The 24055-nt window shown below is 47.0% G+C and overlaps 2 protein-coding genes across 2 annotated transcripts in view; both read left to right on the plus strand.

Annotated features, from left to right (window-relative positions):
• The first annotated feature begins 7618 nt into the window (after positions 1–7618).
• Positions 7619–22911, plus strand: LOC134547631 (collagen, type I, alpha 1b-like). The gene is made up of 8 exons (XM_063391777.1): positions 7619–7732; positions 17621–17722; positions 18128–19604; positions 19718–19942; positions 20055–20273; positions 21101–21108; positions 21814–22407; positions 22882–22911. Exons 1-8 carry the CDS (start codon positions 7619–7621, stop codon positions 22909–22911), a joined length of 2769 nt encoding a protein of 922 aa, XP_063247847.1.
• The window catches only part of PROX1 (prospero homeobox 1), a 50043-nt gene continuing 46356 nt past the window's right edge, over positions 20369–24055 (plus strand). The window contains exons 1-2 of the mRNA XM_063391033.1: positions 20369–20828; positions 21049–21173. The gene's annotated coding sequence lies outside the window, so the exon portion shown is untranslated. The remainder of the gene's footprint in view (positions 20829–21048; positions 21174–24055) is intronic.

Raw genomic sequence — 24055 nt, forward strand, 5'->3', positions numbered from 1 at the left:
CAAAAAACTTGGAAGCCAGCTACGTCCTATGATTTGGAGCTCATTTACAGTGACTTATTTAACCCCTACTGACGGCACGATGAACAGGATGTTATGATTTATTTAACACTTAAAGCGGGTGTGAGAACAAGGTGGATGGTGCCCTTAGATGTAGTCTTTTCATAATTTATTGCTCCAAGTGCTTAATTTTTCCTCAGGGAAGCCTTTGATAGCCGGCTGCTGCAGTGTGGTTAAGTGTGTGCATTAAGCTGTAAAGCAAAAATATTAATAATACTAAAAATAATAACCGTAACCAAAGTTACTATTTTGCATAACAAGAACTTGCACGCATTGCTCAGCTGAAACTCTGAAGTGATATCCCCACACCAGCTGAATTGACTTGAGGATATTTAATGGAGCAGCACAAAGAGTGTTGAATTTACCTTCTGAGGACTTGAGCTGCACAAACACAAAGCAAACTCACTCTTGCAAAATGCCACACAGCTCCTGGAAGGCCACTGGAGAATCATAACAAAGTTAGCTAAAAAAAAAATAAAATTACTAACATCTCCTACGCTGGTACCACAGGAGACTCTGACTAAGAACAGGGTCACAAAAAATGTTATGTTTGACTGGCTTTAAAGTTGAACTGCTGCTTAATAATGTTGTAGCATCCCTCAGAGGGTTTATCTTAAAGCACCTTCTTTTGAACGGCCCATAATCTTTGTCTGGAATACAGAACCATCCTTTAGAAACCATTTTCATGTCAAAGTTACTCAGTGAAATAATGTATAGATCTCCTGCTCTCTGGAGATCAGTGCTCAGCTCTGCTTCATGTCATTACGCTGAAGGCCCTTGGTGACTTCAGCAAGCATGATCTGTTGGAATGCTTGCACCTGTGGATAAAGGCCTTCAACTTTGAACGTTAAATATACATTTTGGGGTTTTTTTTCCCCTCTTGAGCATGCATGTGTGTGAGTAAGTTGTATTTTGATCTAGACAGGCAGGTAATTCATTTCACTTTTAGGAGATGAAGTAACGATTTTAGCAAATTACATTTGTCTCTTTAATCTTATATTTCCATGCACACTGAGTTAAATGTTGTAAAACTATCAATTCTATCAAAACCTAACAGAAAGAAAACAAGAAACCCTGCAATCTTAATGTCCAAACTGACTGGTGATTAACAGGAATTAAATGTGCAGGAATTCCAAATCTTTTCTGATCGGAGATGTCTAGATGACTTTTGTTTTTCCATAATTGTATGAGGTTCCTACATAGTATTTAAGAATCAATTATATTGCAATTGATGTAATTAACTCTAATAATCCAGTAAAAGTCAGTAGGAGGGCTATTCAAGTCAATAGAAAAGAGAGACTATATTATGAAGGTGTTATTAACCTATACAGATTTTTACTAGACATTTCCTATTCTTACATAATAAATATACTGTGATGAGGAAGGCTGTCATTATAATTTAATGGGAACAATGGTTCATCACTTCCTTTCCTGTACAAGCCTTAACTAATTCTACATACAGTGTATAAGTAAAATGAAGTTAAATGAATCTCATAAATTAGCTATTAATCATCCATCAATCATCTGTTGCTCCATGATTAAAATCTGTGTTGCATTCAGAGCTGGGAAAGGTATTTGGGGAGTGGCAGAAGCTGCATCTACATCTTCCAATTAATTTATTCATGCACTTCCATTTTGCATTGCCAAGGGTACTTACTGAAACCAGTCCTGAAGTCAGAGAAAGTCTCCTGAGGAAAGTTCCAGCCCTTCCCAGAGTGAAGTAAAACTCTAATTTCCATATTTATAAGCATCACTCTGGCTTTAAGCATTGTTGCATATGAGAACCTCATTCACGCCTCTCAGTTCAGTCAGACAACTCTTTTTGGGGAAAGAAAGCAACACTACGAAGTCAGGGAAAGTGAGGCAGTGGTCTGCTGTACATCTTGCAAAGCGATGAAGAGAATTCCTCTGCCCAAAATACTAACCTCCTGTCTTGTGCTCTAACTCTTTTGCACTGCTCAATGAGGCAAAAGTGAATTCTGCCTAAATATGGCTATTAAAATCCAGCTTTTCAGGAATTTCTGTCTTCACCTTAATCAAGCTGAGAATAAGCCTTGTTACTTATGGAAGACTGCATTGATCTCATTAGCAGAACTGCTTGTCTTGGCAGTAGACAAAGATCAGTTGTCTGTGCTAATGTTATTCAATATATTGGATGCCTTCTGAGAGACTGGCTACAGGTGATCCTCTTATCTTGCATCTTGGCAGCCTCAGTCTGGGCAGCTCTTCATGGCACCGTGCATCTCTCACAAAAACTGCACTGGACCATCACAGGAAGCACCAAAGCACAGCCAAGCACATGGGGACTTGGTGATACACAGTGACCACTTTCCCACATAGAGCTGAGCTGATCAAAAGAGAGAAGGCAAGGACAGTGTTTGAGTTATTCTGGGGTAATTTAAAATCAGAATAAATGTTGAATTACCTGGATGCTCTGTGCAGTGTCACTGAATCTATGCAAAGAATGAGACTGAGGAGTGAAGTTTTGTTTGTCTGCTGTCAAAATACTTTTTCAAAGATCTTGGGAAGAGGGTATAGTTTTTGAAAGCTCCTCTTATGCAGACCCCTCCCATCTTTTCACATGTTATCACTGCTTTGGTTAAGACATAGTACGTGTACTCAACTAAAGAAAGAGGGAGCTGTGATGTTGCAATAAATACAACACAGAGGAGTCCAGTAATGCTTTGTAACTACAGTGCTGATTTTTTTTTTAAATCACAGCAGTAGGGCAAGTGCTCTGCAGATATCAATAGTTGCACCAGAGCTGACCTATGTTGCACAGAATGAATGAGCTTTGACTATAGGAACACAGATAGGCAACCCTGCTGACTCCTGCTGAATAAACCTATTGTAAAGCTGGCAAACAGCATCCTTCCAGGGCTCTTGGACTTGTGGCTTCATCTAGTCTGGGACTCCTCAGTGTTTTATTCTCTATAACAGCATCATACTTTCCCATACTGCTAAACACAGAAGACATTTCTGATGTTCACATTGCAAGCTCCACTTGCGGTGTACTTGATTTGGTGGTGTTTGACAAAGCCTTTGCTTTAATTCAGGAGCCAGCTCTGTGATAACAAGGACATAGATGGAAAACCAGTGCTCCATGAGGCATTAAACCTCTTTTTTTCTTGTTGTGGGCCAAAGCAAAACACCGACGGGTGTCATACAGCCCCACATACCAATAATTAGTTCACCACAGCAGGTGTATTTGACCACAAAAGCTATTCTTTGAAAATGAGATCTTTTCTTTTGGGAGAATTGTAATGCCTAACTTCCAGGCATGGGAAGCACAGTTGCAATGAGGTTTAAGCAGAATGACACGTCCTCTGCTGCAGACACCACCCGGGGGCTGAGCTGGGCTGCCCTACACCTTGCCAGCTCTACCTGAGAATCACAGGGCTGCTTTTGGGGTGTCTTTGGAACTGCAGTGCCATGCAAATGAGCTGTGCCAAAAATGATAGACTGAGAACTGTTAAAGTACAGCAATTCAGCAGTCAAAACTTCCTTTATTTAAATCCCCAAACACCACTTAGTTATGTAATAATCTCAGTTCTTTCATGCTCCATGAGCTTGCCTTAAATTGTCTGGAGCGGCTCCTCAGCCGCAGATAGTCCCAGCTCGCAGTGGCACTGGGACTGTTCCCACCAGCTGCCACTCTGCATCGACTGCAATTGCATTTCACACACAAAAGATGACAATAATCCATCAAAAAAACACAAAACAAAAAAAACCCACCCTCCCCCTCAGTTTGAATTGTCATCTGCAAGAAAAGATTCCAGTGTTTCAGCTTCCATGGAAAATCAATACTGTCTTATCTTTATTTTATTACTTAAAAAAAACAAACAAAAAAATCTTGCGATGACAGTATTAGGTAGCACTGTGAAAAACAACTAAATATAGCAGTGGATCATAGTGGGTGTGAATGGAAAACAAAGGAGTCAGGAGCCGAGCTCCTGCTGCTGTTACGTCACTATAACACCCATAATTATGTTATTATGTACACTGCCCACTTCAACTATATCTGGACACCACTTACCATGATAAAAATCTGATTACTAACGTGACATATAATCTTGGTTTCTTTGATGAACGTTAACTTCTGTCTTCCATATTCTTTTTCAAACAGACAGGATATTTGTTTTGCCTCCCTTCTACGGGGAGTTTGGAAGAATGGACACACAGGAAAAATTTAAAAAAAAAGGTGATTTAAAATCTCATTGCTGGACTCATTTTGTCTTGGTATAAAAACATATCAAGCCACTTCTAAGGTGCTGCTGTGCATAAATTCTCATAAATTCTCCTCACAAACACGTAACTTTTATAAATACTATTAGCTCCACACAGAAATTCATCTGGATTTAGGGCACGCTTAGCTACAGAACTGCTACACCTTTTTATGCTGAGCACCAAAGCTTTCAAACTTAAAATGCACTTGTATGAGGGGTAGGTGGTGCGTGGCTTAGGCAGGGTGGCTTGGTGCCACGTGGATCCCGTGGGCTTTATGCTGGAAGAGGATGTCCAGTGTGTCCACGAGGATGTCCAGTGGGGTGGCCATCGCTGCTTCCCAGCACTGGGCAGGATTCCTCAGGTGTTTCTCACACCCTCTGTCATTGCCTGTGCCCCAGAAAGCAGTACTGCAAATTCCTACCAATGTTTGAACAAAATGTGGTGTTTTAAAGGCCTTGGGAACACTTTTTCTTTTTTAGTATCCAGAAAGTGAGAGAGGCAAAAACCAAAACTGGCAGAAAAAAAAAAAAAAACAACCCAAAAGCCCGTTCCCTTTAAGATGAAAGAACACTTTTTTTTTTCCTTTAGCTAAATGAATACTGAAAAACATATATCTTATTATGTCTTCAGGCCCTGAGGTTATCCTATCTGGTTTGTTTCACAATTCAGCAGGAAAAACCCTCAAGATATTTCTAAGATAACTGTTAAATGTCTGACTTTCATCTACAATAGAGGAAATCTGTATTGCCAACAGCTTGTTCTCAGAATTCCACCTTAAAACAGTTTTAGTACCACCAGACCAGAAGGGTTTGATGCCAAAGAGCTGTTCTGTCCTATTGAAAGCAGAGAATGGCTTCCTCTGCAATATGTACAAAGAGCAAGGAAATTTACTCAATTAATGTGAAACACAAAATGGCATCTGCCATCTGGAGATGCACACAAAAGCCACGGGCAGTCAAACACTTCTTAAGACTTTGGCATGTAAAATTAACATATTTTAAGACTTAAAAGGACATGTGAACTCTGAGCTTGCAAGGATTTCGTGTTTCTCGCAGCAAAATAAAATACACAATAGAATATTTCCAGTGTAATGTCCCAGAAATATCAATGCTAACCACCTACACAAATTTGCCTGTGACATCAATGCTACCATTTCTATACTGTTGGGTGGGAATGGAGTGGCTGTTCATTTAAATATACATTTTCAAACAATGGACAGAAATGTGCTTTCACTAAACTTTAGAACCACACTAAAGTATGGTCATTTACTGAGACCTGTGTAAAAATCTGGTTTCTTCTTGTGTGTGATACTGTGCAAACAGTGCTTTTGTTTTTCACTGCAAAAACAGAGTGATGCTGACTAGTCAAGTTTAGTGCAGATTCAAAGTGCATAAAAAGGGCTTCCTTTTCTCCAAGCATTTTTAAGTATTCTCTTCTTGAATAAAATTAAGAAAGTTCAGCACGGTGTCTGTTCCCTTTTGTGTATTAAAAAACCCATACTGGTTTAAAAAAACCATGACATATGGTATCTAAGTGGTCACCGCCATAAATTATTCAACTTCTGCTTGCTCCACAAACGTGAATCTAACAAATACAAAATCTGAGGCCTCTCTGGCAAACTCATGGTCATATGTCCTTGGCGATGTCTTCAGCACATTTGGCCACACAGATCTGGTCACTGCATCCAAAATTTTCACCCTGACACCCACTGTGATATACAAATTCACCTGCTTTTCACTCTACCTGCATCCTTCATTCTGACACTCCCCGGGATCACCTGAGCAGACCCTCCTGATATTTTAGGGTACAGCCTTTTCCCCCTACCTGACAGGCACACACAGCACTGGTTCTACAAGTCCTGTTTTCTTCAGCATTTTGCCAAAGAAGAAAGAGTGACAAAAAAAAAGAGGAGAGGGGAGAAATCAAATCCATTCCTGCTTAAGACTATGTGGTTCAGCAGCAATTTCCCATGCAGTGGTGCTCAGGATGAACAGAATTTCTGAATAAGTCTGCTACACGTGTCTTGCAAAAGCAAGCTTAGTTTGGCACCTCTAAATTCAGAGTTTTTTCCTTAACTTTCTTTCAGTGAATAATTTTTTTTTTTTTTTTTTTTTTTTTTTTTTTTTTTAGGGCACCAAACTGAACATTTCAGAATACACCAGAAACTTGGTTCACTGCCAAGGACACCAACCCTGCAAGTACTTGCTCATGTGAGTTGTGATAATGTAGCCAGTGCAATACAATGGGATGATACACAGAGCATGCATTCAGACGTTTAGGGAAGGGGTGACAGTAAGCTTAGCAGACCTGGAGTATTAATGAAGAAGTGTCAGGTGGAAAAATTCTTAAACAGTGACCCTGTTACTTACTTTGCCAATTTCCTGGTTTTTTATATTGACAATGGTTTGTTGTCTAAGGATTAGTTTTACTGATTAATTTTTTTAATCAAAACACTCTTAGAAGTAACACGACAAAAAAAGTAAGGTAAAACATAAGACAAAAATCATTCCAGCATCAACATCCACATGGCCCATACATTTTATGCCACATTCTCATAGCAAAAAAAAAAAAAAAAAAAAAAAAAAAAAAAAAAAAAAAAAAAAAAGTACTTCAAACTGATCAAACGGTACACTCAGCCAGAAGAAGAGAGCTGAGAATGCACTAAAGCAACATCTAAATTTTATTCACCAGTTTGTTGATTTGTCCTTGCATTTTTGAGTAAGTGTGTGAGAGAGAGGACAAACAGAGACAGAGAGGGAAGAAAATGACTCATGCCTGACAATGTTACCATGAAAATGGTCATAGCTGTGGGCTTCCCTGGGGGAATTTGTAATACCACAGCAAAAATCCAGCTAGCCTGCAATTACGGTGCCGGCAGCGAGTCCCTCCAGCACGAGCCATAATGTCTGGCTACAGCTGGTGGGAGCACTCTGGCTGTGTTCCCCCACCAGAAGCATCCTGGGCTCTGGGGAGCAGGTGGCTGGTGTGGGGCAAAGCTGCTGGGACAGCCCCCCACCTCCAGGCAGGCAGAGGTCTTCCAAAAACTCCTTCCCACAGACAGACTAAAAAAGAGTGTGCTTTAATTCACAGCTCCCCTCTTAGCACACACGGGCACACTTGGTGTAGGGTCCCCAGCCATCCCCTCCTACAGCAGAATCCCGTCCTGCCAAAGAAACCCTCAGTGCCACTGATGTGAAGGACTCCGTGTTAAAAATAAAAACACAGTCCTCAGCAAAAGCGAGCAGGGTTCCCGGGAGAGGAGCGTGAGCCCACGCCAGTGACAGACTGGAAGTGCAGCGTGACGGAGATGCTGCTGTAACCGGACAGTTGAGGGATGAGCTGGGGTTTGCAGGCATGTCACAGGGATGACATCCCGCGGCTCCGGGGGCCGGGGCCGCTCAACCTGCTGCCGGCCAATCCTTGGAGTGTCACTTACATGAGCTCCAAAGTAATCTTCTGGCCCACCCTTCAGGAAAAAGATAAGATGTCATGATCAGCTAATAGGAAGTGACAAGAAGAGATAAAATGGATGGGGAGGGAGGGAAGGTTTCGGATTGAAAAGGCATTATTCTTTCCTCTAATGCCAACCCTGCTAACAATAGGGCTGAGTTAATTAACGGGCTATTTGAGCACTTTCATCCATTTTTGCATATAGCATTAATTTTTCTACAGATACATATAACACAATTAACCTATAGCTTTTCAAACAATCAGACATGGCAATCCTTTCAAACTGGTGGGGAAAACATTGCACTTTTACAGAAAAAGGGGATTTAATTAGGGAAAAAGATTGAGAAGAGTCTTTGTTCCCCTACTCTTCCAGCCATTGCCTTCCATCTGGCATGGGAACTTATTACCAAGACATCTGAGCATCTTCCATTAAAAAAACGACAAGCAAACACACAAAACCCCCAAGTTTCTGGCTTTCCTCCCTCTTTAGAGTAGAAAATCCTATCTGTCAAGCTTAGTTCGCTTGCAATTAAGAAATCTGCTTCACTCCCTAACGAAATGTTAGAGCGTCACTTGACAAAGTCCCATTGAGCACAGAGAGGTTTAGGCTGGAAAACGCCTGTAAAGTTTCTCCCCAAGTGCTGCTCCAACGGCACCTCTGACTGGGGGGGCTGAGCGCTAGCCCCTGCAACCAGCCGGCTGCACACACACAAAGCCCCTGGTACTCAGTCAGCTCTGGAAACTTCAACAAAAACCTAATCAGAAGTGCCAGGCTTTTAAGATCATAGCCCCGCCGTGATGTTAATCAGTTCGGTGGGGGAAGAAGCGTCTCTGGTGGGTACAAAGCCGAGGACGAGGGGTTGCGATCTCTGTGCTGCTGCCGTACGAATGACAAATAACAGCAGCGAACCGCTGCCTTCGCCGGAGAGCCGAGCGCGCACGACGGGCACAGAAAGGCTCCCTTTATGCTGCAAAGGACTCGCAGCTTAACCCAGCCACAATATGTTTTGAAGCTTTTGCCAAAAAGTACAAAAAACCTGTAGCCAGCGTAGCTAGGCATTTGATAACGAGCGTGGTTTCTTCTGCTCGACATATTTTCCTGATGCATTTGTTTGTAAAGGTAGAGATAAGTATAGTAACACAATCTGTTCCTTAATATCACGGGCAAAGCAAAATCACTAGTCACTAGCTACAGCAGTTTACAATCTCCGTGAGACAGCTGCCAAGTATATGTTTATTCTTTTATTCTAAATATCTCAAACGGAGCCTGATCCTGAAAATCCTTCTTCCTCCCAGTGATGCTTGTCTGCAATAATAATACTAATGAAAAGCAATGGCTGATGTAAGGAAAGAAAAGAAGGTGAGGCTCAGAGTCCCTACCCAATGCTCATAATAGTTATTTTCACTAAAGATAAGAAAGTAGACTTGGATGTGCCATATCACAGCAGCAAGCCTTTCTGCCCCTATCTACAATTTTTTGCAGTTATCTATGGAAAATGCAGACTTAAAAAACTCTTAGGAATAATTATTAGAATTCATAGCCAAAATAACATACATCAGCCTTGATTAGTTCCATGAAAAAGCAGCCTTAAATTGGTAGTTTAAAAACAGGAAAATTAGCGGTATGATTAAGAATGAATGGCTAATAAAAAGAATTTTGCTAAAACAGATTAAGGTTCAGATCAAGGTCACAAAAGGAACTGATTGAGGAAAACTGTCATTTTTGCTGGGACTCAGTAGCTGTTTTAGCAACGCTGTTTCCTCTGAATCACAGTCTTGTAATGAGAAATTACACTGTTGGGGTTAATAAAGACTTTGCTTGTCACGTTAGTTTCCCCAAAATTTAATTTAAAACATTGTACTCAAAGAAAAAGAAAAATTCCTTGTGTGCAAGTAGACAGAAAGCAATATAACTAAGCTAATAAACTCTAGTAAAACGCAGGGTGAATTTGTACCGTAGTCCGATTCTCATGTTTGTTGTAAATTCTCTCCAGGAAAAAAAAAAAAAGAAAAGAAAAGAAAAAATCTTCAAGTGGTCCAAATCCCTGTTTGTCTCCTTGTTTCTTCCAAAAGAAACAACTTCTGCTCACAGCACCACAGCCCCCCATTAGCAGAGTCTGTGCAGGAAAGTGCTCCCTACTGGGGTCTGAGATCTGCCTTTCTGCCAGCTTCACCACTTCTTGGCTATGAATAACCTCCAGGAGGGTCTGTCTCTGCCTCCCATGTGTCCTGAGCTGTGCAAAGGCCTTGGATCCTTAGGTGTGGTCTGAAATTCGGCGTTCCCAAAGGAAAAGATTTTCAGGGAGACTTTAGCCAGGCAAAGACCATCTTCCTCTGTGCAGGCACCAGCGGTCCTGTGCTGCAGACTGGATAGTGCCTAGAAGGTATGGGCACAGCTAACCTCAGGAATTTCAGACCAGGACTAACCTTTTGCATGCAATTCCCTTGTGAAAACAACCCTATTCCCTTGTCATCCCACTTGCAAGGAGCTGAGGTGATTGCTGACAGTGCCAAAGAGCCGATGTGTGAGCGCTGCCATTGCCTCACAATTTCACCTGGTCCTGATGGTGCATAAGAGAAAGAGGGAGACACCACCAGCATTCCAGGGGTTCTCCTCTGTCTTGTGCTCCCAGTCCCAGGAGATCTCGGTGCTACCAAGATGCGTGGCAGCAGTGCAGCCGGCTGACCTCCAGGGCGGGCTCCTTTGCAGTGCGCCATTCCACACACGTGCGTGGATCCAGGCTCTGCAGGGAGAACGAGCCGGGCAGCAAGGGGAATTTTAGAATCAGTGAAATTGCTCAGCAACATCCTCTGCTTCATGGGTGCAAGGCTCCAGTGAAATAAATCCTCATGTCTATAAATTGGCAGTCTCAGGGGATTAGGATTTTTAGTCTTTGGGGCTTTTTTCCCCCTCTGGGCTGGTACTCTGCACGAGAGGAGCTGGCACGTCTAGCCCATGCTGGGAGATGTCACAGCTCTCCTGAGCGTGGGGTGGCTGCTTGGTGGCACAAGCTGTTGTTGTCATTGTCACTATCACCAGGCCTGATCGGGGTCAGCAAGCCAACGTGAGAGCTGTTGTATAACCCCGCAATAAAGAGACAGTCCTTGTCCCAGAACACACTTGGGCTGGTTTTCTGACAAGCTGTAACAGGTTCTGCAGCGGCACCTTTTCTGTTGCTAAATAAAGAACTTCTGTCTTGCAGAGCCTAAACCCGTTGCTGAAAGATTGAAAGGAAAATGAACTAATAGGACAAAGGGCCCGTGCACAGGGTTTTTTAAACGTTTGTTTGTTTTGATCTTAGTGGCAAGTAATTCACATGGAGTGAAGTGCATTGACACACAGAAGAAAATAAGTACTCAATTTTAGAAAGCACAGTTTCTTCAGACCAAACTGAATGCAAAAAAATCAGAATCGTCCGGATAAGATTACTGTGCCAGAAATCACATTTTTATTAGTACATAAAACACATGTCACTTGACAATGAGTATCTGCAGCATGGAGTGAAAAAACCCTCCAGCAGCGAAGTCAATATTTAAATCAATATCTCTGGTAAGGAAAATATCTTACTCATTGATATAGATTGGATTTTTTTTTCCTTATGAACCTCTCAGGAGGTAAACAGTGTATTTCTGTTGTAAAAGCAACTAAACAGTATTGCCAAACAGGTCTAATCTTTCCTGGAATTCAATAGCATGGTCCTCTGAAATTATTAATGTTGTTATAAATGCCATTTGACCTTTATGTCAGGGATGCATTTCCTTTTCATAAAAAAGCACCTACATTATTTTGGGCCTGCTGTGCTGCATGTAAACACAGTAACTTCAGTGGGAGCTTAGGGCACTGTGGGATGATTTTTTACATTATGTAGGTACCTAATGATTCAGCTACTCAAGGCTAAAATCCATGAAAGATGTCAGTGCCTTTACGTTAATTGCTGCAACCACCTCCATCCACTTTGGCAAAGCTGTGCAGCGTTTCAGAAGGGCTCACAGATTGCTGGGACCACAAACAGGCTCAGAGCATCATCACCTGGGCACAGGGACTCCCAGGCCCTCCTCCCCAGACCTGTGCTGTGCTTTGTATCGCAGAGCCATTAGAGATGGCAAAATGTTCACTCCTGGAAGCAGTGTGCTGTTCCCTCACAGTTTCCTTTTTAATCACCTTTTTCACAAAATCAGGCTTACTTGTTTCTTCTCCTTTTGACCCTGTGATTCTTTAGTCCCCTTCTGCCACTGGAACAAACAAACAAACAAACAAACAAACAAACATCAAAGGAAGGGTAGGAACAATCCCATCCCGCAGCCTGGTGGCAACATACTTTTGTAGAGAGAAGAGAGCCGTGACTTTGTACATCCTTGGGAAGAGGCAAGTGTTAAACGCCGATTTCCCACCTCTAGGGGAGACACCCTGACTCGTGGCCCTTCCTGCAAAGGACAGGAGCTGACACCCCCGTGAGGACGCCTCGCACAGGAGGCAGGGCTGGGCGCGGTTCTGCCGGAGCCCGCAGAGGTGGGGACAGCCCGTGCCACCTCCTGGACCATTCCTGGGTGTCCCTGGGCAGGCACAGGAACAGCAGCGTGACACCTGGGGAGCCCGTCTGCTGAGCTGGGTGACCCGCACTGAGCTTTGGATACGATCACCTATGCTCTGCTTTAGGCTCCGAAAACCATATCCAGGACCTCACAAAAGCACCCAGGCACCTGGGTTCTATTAAAATTAATAGTATAGCACTTTTAAATGTTTAGAAAGGCTATTAGATGCCTCTCTGCTCCTGAAAAAGTTGTCCTTCAATGCCTTGCCAGACTGAGTCCTTAGAGGTGACAGACTGGATGCATTCTTCAGATAACGGGAATAACTATTGGAAAGGATTCTTTAAAAGGTTCCTAAAAGCTGTTGCTATATAATATAAAAGCCAAATTAATTCAGATCAGAAAAAAAAATCAAAATTCTTTCCCCCAGGTTATAATCCCTCTACAGAAATATCTTCCTCTTTCTTAAAAACCTCGACCAATCAATAGAATGTAAGTCTATAAAACTAAATTACATTTCCAGCTTTGATTATTCAACAGGATAGGGTAGAGTTTTAAACCATCAAATGTGCTTCCTTTTCTCCTGCTTGATGGTTTTAAACTTCTTAAGACTTTTAATGCAAGTACCAGGACAGGGCAGCACAAAGAATGTTTTAAATGTGCTCTTAAAATCTCCACATGGAGGTTGCTGAAAGAGTTCAGATCTTTGAACCTCGGTAGGGTGGTGCTGGCTGAGAGCTGTCCCTCTCTGGCAGCTCTTCCATCCAATATGATTGATAGAAGGAAGGCTGCATTAGTTTTTACAGGATTAGTTTTTGTATGAGACAACAGAGTGCATCCCCCAAGGTCTTCACTCAAAAAGAACAACCTGGAAAGCTTCCCAAATTTTGTTTTTAAACTTTTGTCCAGCATTGCTTTGGCCCCCGCTGCAGGTAAGGCGTGCTTTGGTCAAAAAAGAAGGAAAGCTATTCAGTGAGGTAAGGAGCGACTGATTTAACCAAACCCATACTGAGAATAAACCCTATCAGAGGAACGAATCAGAGCTGAAGCTAAAACCAGCCTCCACCTCACAGCCTTTCCTGTAATACAGCATGAATCAGAACTTGTATCTGCCAGAGTTTGCCCTGGAGTTCTCAACAGACTTGGCTATTACACCTCCTGGAGGTGCAACTGCGTGTGACACCAGGAGAATTTGATGCTGACTGAGAGCAAAGAGTTTTCTGACTCAGGAGAGGCAGATTCTGCCTTGGCAAGGTTGATGTAATAAATGATCACTGCTCCCAGAGCCTGCTGTTTGCTGTGAGTGAAGAACCAAGGGAATTCCCGTCCCGACAGCGTCGATCCAGCAGTGTGCACAAACCCAGGGCTGGAGACCAGCTGATGTAAACTGGGACGGCTCTGCTGGCTCTGAAGGACATCTGACACTCACTTTTAGCTTCTGGTTGGGGAACTGAGAGGAAGAGTGGGATGATACACCCATGGCACTATTACTTCAGAGAGGGATGAAAAGGAGCTGGCAAAATGTCTGCTATCAGAGAAATACCAATTCTAGTACCTCTATTGCCACAGAAGGATTATTCCAGGAATCTGAGATGTATATAAGCAGAGCTCTGGAATGTTTCTGGAAATGCATGGCATTTGTCATGGCAAGTCTTGCTGGACCCAGGTACTTTGGGCCACATGAGGATGCAGGCAAAAGGAAGTAACAGCCTGGTGGCAGCTGCTTGGATGAGAATTTCCTCATGGGATAAAGCGGTTGGAAAGGTTTCCCCTTTCAAACTTTGCACCAACCCAGTGGAAAGAGCAGGTGGGGCAAGACCAAGGCCCTGTGTGAGAAAGGAACACATCACAGTGGTTTACACTGGAGACAGGCTACCTCTGACCCATCCCAAGAGACCTGCAGTGTACTGGGAGGGCTCCACACCACTTCTGTAAATTCAGACCTGCAGCCTCATTTACATCAGGGTGCTCCTTAAAGGCTGACAGCCAGGAAAACCTAATGAATCAGTGATAGCTCTCTGATTTAGCACTGACCTGCAATGTTGAGCCTGGGAGGGCACAAACAGTTAATCTTAACAGCAGCCTGGCAGGAATGGGGTTTGGGAACCGATTCACCAAATTTACACAGTGGTGTTTAAACTGAGCAGGACATTAGCTGATACTCAGTAGGCAAACTTAATGGCCAACATCACTCCATCAGCCTTTTCCCATGAAAAATCTGCACCCTAGGTGCTACCAAGTGCTAATTTGTTAAGAAAGCCTTAATTGAGTGACAGTTAATTATTGACAGATTTGAACTACTTTATCTCTCAATCAAAACCTGGCTCTGGACCAGGCAGCAGGCAATTTATAGCCACAAAGGTAAATCTGGCCACGTGCAAGCCTATGCTGAAGCCTTATGGTTCTCCCTCCCCCACCCTAAATTTCATCTAAAATTTCTGTCTGAAGGAGCCGATGATCTCCTGGTGATCACCAGCCCACGTCAAGGTGGTTACCCTGCTTAACCCCACTTGGCACAGAGTGGGAATTATGAAGGGACATCCATCTGGAGCTGCCTGAGATAAGAGGTGTCCAGTGTTAATAAACAGGCTTCCTCTACACCTCAGCAGGGCCTTCCTTTTCTAAACAGCCTTCCTTTAATGTTGTAAAATGTTTTTTTCCATTTACTCAACAATCATGCCTTTGCCGGTGGGGGAGGGCCAAGGGAAAGAGCGAAGGGTGGGAGGAGAAGAGAAGAGAAGAGAAGAGAAGAGAAGAGAAGAGAAGAGAAGAGAAGAGAAGAGAAGAGAAGAGAAGAGAAGAGAAGAGAAGAGAAGAGAAGAGAAGAGAAGAGAAGAGAAGAGAAGAGAAGAGAAGAGAAGAGAAGAGAAGAGAAGAGAAGAGAAGAGAAGAGAAGAGAAGAGAAGAGAAGAGAAGAGAAGAGAAGAGAAGAGAAGAGAAGAGAAGAGAAGAGAAGAGAAGAGAAGAGAAGAGAAGAGAAGAGAAGAGAAGAGAAGAGAAGAGAGAAGAGAAGAGAAGAGAAGAAGAAAAGAAAAGAAAAGAAAAGAAAAGAAAAGAAAAGAAAAGAAAAGAAAAGAAAAGAAAAGAAAAGAAAAGAAAAGAAAAGAAAAGAAAAGAAAAGAAAAGAAAAGAAAAGAAAAGAAAAGAAAAGAAAAGAAAAGAAAAGAAAAGAAAAGAAAAGAAAAGAAAAGAAAAGAAAAGAAAAGAAAAGAAAAGAAAAGAAAAAAGAGGATGAGGAAGAAAGAAAAATATTAAATAAAGAAAAAATACAAAAGAAAAAAAGAAAGGGTGAAAGAAGGAGGGAGATGGAAGGAAAATTAATATATTACAGAAGCAGTAGTAGTAACCACAGCAGTATCACAGTCATTCACTGCAATATGTCTAAATATTCATAAATGTTTTATGCATCTTAAAATGCCATGTACAAGGGATATGGCATCCCACTGAGGTTAATGAATGAATGAGTTGCCCTTGAAGGTTAATTTGCACAAACAAAAGGTCAAGGGACATCTTCAAAACAAAATATTGATTAAAGCAAGTTAAATGTTTTGACTTGAAGGAGACATGAAGGATTAAAAAGCAAAATAAAGCAGTATGGATAAGAAAGGAACAGGAAAGAAAAAAAACATCACCCCCAGACACAAAGGAAATGGTAGAAAACATATCTGAATCAGCTAGTCATCTGCTAACAAGCTGTAAAGATTTCCAATGACAAGTTGTCACATTAGTTTAGTGAAACTGAAGCAGCACTTATCCCTTTTCCTGTGCTTAATCTCTCAGCGAGCTGCACAGAAACATGCTACCATGTTTAATAGGATTAGTTTAGTTCACTTTCTCCTCTCTGGAGGTTGTGACGTTTTTTGTTGTGTTGTGTTTTGTTGGTTAGTTTGTTTGTTTGTTGTTTTTTGGTTTTTTTTTTTTAAATTATTTTATTTTTTAACAATTCTATTTCATTCAATACCGGGTTCTTAAATTAAATTTCACTCTGCTAAATCACTTAGATTGTATTTGTTCTTCAGGTTAAAGGCATGTTCCTCCAAAGGTTTCCCTTTTGAAATGAGGAGCCAGGCAAAGGTAAGCAAGGAAAGGCTCTAAATTCAGCAATTACACACATCAGGTACGTGGTTCACTTTCTCACACAGATTGATGATGCTTTGTTGATATCAGTATAGTTATTTTTAATTCACATCAGCAGAAGAGCAGAATCAGGCCTTTGTGGTTGTGGGGGTGTTCTTTTTATGCCCAAGAATGCTTGGACCTTTCCCATCCCTGAAAAAAAGAGAAAATAAAAAAGAAAATAAAAAAGAAAAACTGATATGTATTCGTAGCCCTGTTCCCTCATTTAGTTGGAACAGACACAGCAAGGAAATTGATCAAAGAAAAAGCAGTTTCAACAATATACCCCTGTCACTTCCAATTTTGTTGTCAGACTCCAAAGGGGCAGAGGAATCACCCCTGGTCATGGGCACATGGCAGAAGTTTTCCCAAGTTTCTTGCATCTGTTTTGTTTGGATTTGTTTTTTTTTTTTCTTCCCTTAAAGAAAAAAAAAATGGAATGCAAACATGGAAAGCTATCAGATAGCAGCAAAACTTTTCTCTTCAGAGGCACCAAAATTTGAAGGAATTTTTTTTTTAAACACAGAACTGACAACCCTCATATCTGGAGGGCAAGTAGTATTTTGACCTGAAGTTTGTGACACACACCAAGCATTAAGCAGAGCAGAAGAGAACCCACAAATCTGAGCACACCCGGGCTTTGCATCCAAACTTTGTGAAAACTGAAATTCTGTGTTTGAATCCAAAACACCCATAACTTAGAAAATAACCCAGAAATGGCCAAGAAGAGGACTAGTGTCTACCTTATAGCCTAAAAATTACTAGGAAAAAGACCCAGGACTTCTACAGCAGTTTGCAGACAGACTGGAATCTATGACAGGTCTCTAGCAGAGACCACAGTTGCAGGTGTTCAGGGGAGTGGGGGCAGAGAGGTGTAGAAACAGCCACAAGACCACACACACCAGCCAGAGGCTGCCCTGCCACTGCCCAAGCCACCAGGCCCCAGAGAAGGCACCAGAAATGGCTTTAATCACTACAGATCCTGAACATGAGCTGCTGGCATGGACCCCTTCTGAGGAATTAAATTCTTGAGGGGAAAATTCTTTTCCTCCAACTCTAAAATTTGGGTCGTGGGTGGGGAATCACTTTTAATGCTGAGATTTGAATCATCAGCTTGCACTCCTGAAGAGGCTGGCTGCCTCTCCTCCAGGATTAAGAGGGTCTGGAGCACTCAGTGCACGAGATGGCAGGGGAGTGGGAACTGTGAATTTCATTCCAGCTGCACCTACTGGTGTGGCAGATCGTCGGGCCCGTGTGTTTAGGTTTGGAAAAGTTGCCGGACACAGGGCTGGAGGAAGGTAAGCTGCAAGCAGCTTCGGAAAGGCGGCAGCAGGGCCGGAGGGTAGGTGGAAACCTGCGCAGGAGCCTGGGGCCAGACTGGCTCCCACTGCTCTGCCATGTGACCCTGGCTGCATCGCTTCACTCCCGGAGCCTCAGTTTCTCTTTTGGGTAAACTAACAGTGGTTGAAATTAAGGTGAGCTCCAGTGGAGAGAAGCACAGCCTCAGAGGCAGCTATTTACTTATTTATTTGCATTTGCATGGTTCGGCTTCTTCTCTACGAGTATCTCGGCGTCCTTTAAAACAAACAAACAAACAAATAAAACAAAAGAAAAAAAAAAAAAAGGAAAAGGAAAGCGTCCAAGCGATACATTCCCCCGCCAAATTTAGCCTATCTCCCACTGCGTCCAGACACACTTCTGCACCCTTGTCTCGCAGCCCCTGCAGCACTTATAGCTACACCGGCAGGCTGAGCGTGTCACCCCGGCCAGCCGAGCCCCGAAGGAGCAGGCGGGGAGCTGGCCCGGGCCGGCCGTGCCGCCTCTCCGCGCCCGCGGAGCGCAGCGCAGCCCCGGCGCTCCCCGTCGGGCCGCCCCAGCCCCGGCGCTCCCCGGCGCCCCTGGTTCCGAAAGGTGTCATCTTAAAATAATTCTCGGCAAAGCAGTCCCGGCACTTTCGCGGGCCTGGAGGGCGCCACGGGCACCGGGAACCGATGCGGGGCGGCCCAGCGCCCGGACTGTGGGAGCGAAGCGGCGGCAGCGCGGCGTCCCGGGATGCGCCCCGTTACACCGGGGATTCGCGGTCACTCACAGCGCGGGGTTGGCCAGCGCCGGGCCCGGGCCGGGGCTCGGAAAGCGGCACAGCAGGGCTTTTGCGAGGGTCCCCGACCAGGAGAGGCTCTCTCCGCGCTCCGAGCGGCCGGGCCCGCACCCGCTGCCTTGCGGGCCCCGACGGGCCGGGCGCCGCCGCCGCCGGGGGTTGCGCCTCGCACGGGTACGGGACTCTGGGGCGAGTGCTGCCGGCCGCACCTCCTCGCCATCCCGACACCGGCAGGGACATGTAATTTTTTTAACTCGGAGCAGCTCCCCAGCGGCAGCCCCGGCAGTCGCTCCAGCCGGTCCCCAGCGATTTCTTAGGGATCGGTTGCGGGTGGCTTGTCGCGTTACTCGCGCACCCGCGTTAGTGACCCCGCTCCCCGCCGCGGGGGCAGCGCGGAGCCGCCCCCCGGCCCGAGGCGGCGGCGGGCGGAGAGGAACCGGAGCGGGGCACACGCTGTTCGCCCCCGCAGGCAGGGCAGGGCTGCCCCGGAGGGAGGGTTTGCTGCCCGGACCGGCTCCCAAACTTTTGGCACGGAGGGCAGCCCTCTCAGCACAGCCTGCTGCCCGCACCCAGCCGTGGGACTCGGCGCCGCGGCTCCCCTCTAGTGAGACGAATCCTCACAGTGGAAGCAGGACTAGCGGAGCAGCTGCCCGCCCCAGCGGCGGCACCAGCGGCAGGACGAGCGGGGGGCGAGATGCGGCCCGGCCCCTCTCCGCTGGCACAGAGCGGCAGCGCAAGTTTTGGTGCGCCTGCCCTGGCTGCCCTCGCCCCATTGGGGCTCTCCCCTCCGTTCGGGACTCCCTCTCCCGCAGCCCCGAGGGGCGGGCGCGGGCGGACGGGCCCGGCGAGGCAGCGCCGTCCTTACCTGTCGCCGAGCGCCCTGCAGCGCTCCGCTGCCGCCCGGCCCTCCGCAGGATGTTATTCCCTCTCCCTGGTGTATCCCCCGCTGTCCGCACGCCTGAGGCTGTTTCCCCTCGCTCAGCCTCGCCTCCTCGCCGGCAGCGGCCGGGGCAGGGGTGCGGGTGCTCCCCGTCCCGCGCCGCGCAAAGCCGCGGTCAGGCGGGACAGAGCGCGCCCGACAGCTTTCGGTTCGGATCGCAGCCGAGACCTGCTGAGATCCACTTTTGTGGGGTGTTTTTTATCTCCCATTTTTTTTCCCTCCCAACCTTTCCACCGGAGCCGGCCGGGAGCGGGATGGGATAGGGTTAAGTTGACCTAAACTTGGGTCGTGCTGCGCAGGGAGTCGGGGCCGCCAGCACCGAAGACCCGCGTCTTGGTACCACCGGTTGTTCCACCCGCCGCAACCTGCTGCTCGATTTCGTGTTTATTTCCTGCCTCCCACGTGGAAAATGCCCGCGCGGCTCCTGCTGACAGCCCCGCCACGCGCGGCGGAGCCGCTGCCGCTGAGCGGCGGCGAGGGAAGCGCGCCGGGGGCTGGGCGGCCGCGGGCCCCTTTCTCCCAAAGTTTGTGACCCGCGTGGGGCGGCAGCGCCCGCAAACGCGGCTGTGCTCCACCGCCCGATGCTTTACGCGTGAAAGAGGCGCACCCTGGGGCCCCGACGCTGCTCTGCGGAAGCCTTCTCGCGTGGAAAACTTTACCGCACGGGGCACCGCAGAGCAGCCCCCGCCCACGCGGGGGTGACTCTCCTAAAGTTTGTCACCCAGCCCTCTCCACGCGGGGCGGCTGTTGTCCGCCCCTTGCCGGTGCGCGGCAGAGGTGAGGGGGGCGCCCCGTCGGGCCGCTTCTGCCGGCGCTCCCGCCCCGCGTCCGTCCGTCCGTCCGTCCCCGCCGCAGGTGCGCGGCCGCCGCCACCTTCCCGCGGGGGCGGGGCGGGGCGACCCTAACCCCCCCGCGCTCCCCTCTCCTCTCTCCCCGCTCCTGCCAAGTTCTCCCCGTCCCCCCCGTCCGTCCCAAGGAGCCTCCCGATTGGGCGCCGGGCCGGGCCCACGTCACTCCGAGTGTGACGTCTAGTCTTCCTGTTTCCTTCAGCTGTGTCTTAAAGTAAATCTTGTGGCGGTGCGGAGCGCTGCTCGGCTCGGCCAGCCCAGCCCAGCCCTGCCCAGCCCTGCCCCGCGCCGCTCCCGCCGCCCCCGCTCCGCTCCCGCCGCTCCGCTCGCTCGGCGCCCGCCGCCGCCGCTGCCCGCGCGCACTCCCGCCCGCGCTCGCGCTCCCTCGCGCGATTATCATATTCATCAGCGGCGGGGCTGCGGGCGGCGCGCGCGTGTCCGCGTGTGCGTGTGCGGGGCGCGTGCGGTGCTGTGTGCATGTGCGTGTGCGTGTCGCCCTTCCTCTCGCTCCGCCGCCAAAAAAAAAAAATAGCGAGGCTCGGTTCCGTCGCCTTTGCACCGAGTAAGTACCCGCGCCCCCTCCGCGCCCCCTCCGTCCCTCCCCGCTTTCCCGGCCTTTTCAGGTCTTTCGGGTTTAAAAAAAAAATTATCATTTATTTTTTCCCCCCCCCTAAATTCGCACTTGCTTGGGCTGCTCTAAATGGTCCGGGGGGAGGGGGGCGGTGATGAAATCCCCAGCAAAATATTGATCACCGTTATCAAACCTGTGCTTCTTTTTCCAGGGGGCAAAATTGCAGTGACTTTATTAGCTGAGTAGTTTTAATTCCCCGGTAGATAAAGCGGTAAGGATTTGTGAGCGGTAAGGAGCCCGATGGAGCGCTCACCGTAGCCTGCCCAGGGCTGAAGAGTAAGTGACCTGCTCGTTGTTAGGTGATCCTCCCCCCTCTTCCCCTTCTCTCTCTCGCTGCCACCTTTTGTGGACCGCTCTTTATTTTATTCCGTGGGTCGGAGGGCAGTTTTGCGGGGACGGAAAACGCAGCGAGTATTTGGCTTCTTGTTGGTGGTCCGAGCTTCTTTCTACCCCCGTCCTTGCCGAAGTTCCCCGTCCCCGCTTTAAACTCCTGCTCCGCTCCTCCGAGCCTTCTCTTTGTCCTGTTTATTATAGCTGCCTTGCTTTTTGTCTCTTCCAATTTGCCTGTCATTTGCATGTCGCTACTTCTCCTTTTTAACCCAAGCCGGGAAGGACAGGGACTTTTTATTCTTACTCTTCTTACCCTTGCAATTACTTTTTCATTTCCAAGCGTGGGACGAGCTGCGAATCGTGGAAATGTATAGAAAATGGGATTTGAGTGGTAGGTAGCGAGCACATGAGAAGAGATCAAATGCAAGTCGCGGGATAAGAGCCTTGATCTGGGAAAAGATTAGGATTATTGGTACTTTCTGTTTGTTTGGTTGTTGTTTGTTGATTTTTTTTCCTCCGGGGGGGATTTAATTCTTTCTTAGCCGTTGATGGAGATCTTTCTTGGCTTTTTCGATTTTCTGTTTAGCGGCTGAGTGACCCGGCTCACTTTGCCATGTGTTCGCACGGAGTTAAAGCGCAGGAGGGAGCGGTGTTGGGGGGCGTGGGGCCTGCGCGGAGGGGGCGCGCAGGGCAGCGCCGGGGGGGCGCGGCCCGGGCCGGGGGGAGCCGCGATCGCGGGGCCCGGCAGGAGCGGCGGCGCGGCGGGCCCCGGGGGCACGGCTCCCCGGCACCGGGCACGGCTCCCCGGCACCGGGCACCCCGCGGGGGCGGAGCGGGGCCGCCCCGGGGCCCGCGGCTCCTTGCACAGAGGGAGAAAGTTGCGCGGAGCCCCCGCGGTGGCTGCGGGGCGGGGCAGGGCCGGGGCAGGTGCGCGGGCAGGGCCGGCGGGGCAGGTGCGCGCCGGGCCGGGCGGCTGCGGAGCGGGACCCGGGGGATCCCGGCCGCCGCCGCCTGCCCGTGCCGGGAGAGCCGGGGCGGCGGGGGCAGCAGCGGGAAGGGGCGCGGGGTCGGTGTCCGCGGGCCGTGCGGGGGGCGCGGGAGGCGCGGCCGAGGCGGGATGGAGCTCCCCGAGGGGCCGGCGTCGCGTCCGTGTGGTTGTGACCCGGCCGCGGAAGAGCAGGTACGAGGGATATTAAAATAATGTCTTTGGCAAAGTAGGGGATTTCAGTCAGGGGTCACAAGGGGCACAGCCGCAGACTAGAGGTGCCCTTGGATGTCGGGCAAAAGTTGCCAGGACGAGCTTTGGAAAGCCGCTAGGTTCCCACAGGTCCCGAGCGCTCAGGCAGACCCAGCGGTGTTTGTGGCTGTACGGCGAGTGTCACCCCAAAGCCATCATCCGGGGCCGGGGACGGGTGGGGAGCACGTGGAACGCATCCACGCATCTGTGGCCGTGGCTTGGTGGCAGAAGGTGCTGTGTTGTTGAGCGCAGGGCACAGAAACATGTTTGTGTCACCGTGAGGTGTAAAAGCTCAGATTATTTGTCACTTCCATCGGCTGTAGAGGTTTGGCAATTCGCAGGATGAATTATATGGAGGCAGTTTCCTTAGCTGTAGATTTGCATGTGGTACATATCCTCTATGTCTTCTTCTCGCAGTTTTTCACTGAGTTGCCATCAATCACATAAAGTTTACGACCACTGCAGTTCATTTTGCATTTATTTTATCTGCTTTTTGTCCAGAGCTTACCTTTAGCAGCAATATCACATACTGTGAAATGTTTATTAATACTCAAGGGTAGACAAAGTATCAACATTTCAGGAGTTGAACTGTGATAAAAAGTACAATGTATATACTTTTCACTAACAGCTCCCTATTAAATTATTCTGTGAAGTGTCCTGCATTTGCTGAATAGCTCTGTAGGTATATGTAGTTAACTTCCCTGCCAGTTGAACTCTGAGGCCTTTCAGTTTATATAACTTATCTCTTTTATGATTGCTTGATAAATTGAGATGCTCATAAGAATGGACACATTTTCAAATGGAAAAGTTTATTCTGATTCAGGCCAGAATTGTAAATACTGCAATTTGTAGTCTCTATATAACGATTTATTCTGACTCAAAGTGCAGCCGAAGTGCTAAATTAAGTAATTTAAGAATTGTCATTTAATGACTCTGTGTAGCATGGCAAAAATAGTATATTGGAAAACTTGGGCTGAATTCGTAGTAGGAATCTTGAGAACATTTCAGGATTGTCTCTACACAGAGGCCACGTGAGTTATTTTCTTCATGGTCAGTGAATAATAAGGACCAAATTGGCTTGAGAGGAGTAAGATATTTTCAGTTTTCTACTTTGAGCAGCTTGATTTCTTTTTCTCATTCAAAAGGTCTGTTTCCTCAGGCAGTGCCGTGCACCGCTCGTGATGGAGGGCCCTGCTTCTCCCCAATTTAAAGGCCTGAACTAATGAGATGCCGAATCCCTCCTGTTACTGAGCTCTGTAGTTGATGGGAATTGCGGATGTTTGGCACTCGTAGGAATTGCTGAGTACCTTGCTCTATTGGGCCCTGGGTATCACCAGGTTCATAAAACAAGGGTTGCTTATTTCTTTAAGGCTAAAGAGCAAACAGCATAATTCTGAAGTAAATCAGGCACTGATTTTTGCTGCTGCTTCTTCTTACGGAGAAATCCTAATGAAGTAGTTTTTTGCTGCCCAAATAGTTCCTCATCCTTTCTGCCTTCTTTCAAATTCCATGATAGACATCTCAGTTAAGAGATTTGGATAACTTCTCTCCCAAGAAAACTTGTGTTATAACTGCACAAAAATGTAGTACT

This window comes from Prinia subflava, chromosome 2, assembly GCF_021018805.1.
Source record: "Prinia subflava isolate CZ2003 ecotype Zambia chromosome 2, Cam_Psub_1.2, whole genome shotgun sequence".
NCBI lineage: Eukaryota > Metazoa > Chordata > Aves > Passeriformes > Cisticolidae > Prinia > Prinia subflava.

What these genes read in the sequence shown, in the direction of transcription:
- LOC134547631 (XM_063391777.1), top strand. Translation starts at nt 7,619, where the DNA reads ATGAGCTGGGGTTTGCAGGCATGTCACAGGGATGACATCCCGCGGCTC. An exon ending in GCGGGCCCCTTTCTCCCAAA is followed by an intron (nt 19,943 to 20,054) that starts GTTTGTGACCCG and finishes GCTCTGCGGAAG; the next exon opens with CCTTCTCGCGTGGAAAACTT. An exon ending in ACCCGGCCGCGGAAGAGCAG is followed by an intron (nt 22,408 to 22,881) that starts GTACGAGGGATA and finishes TTCTTCTCGCAG; the next exon opens with TTTTTCACTGAGTTGCCATC.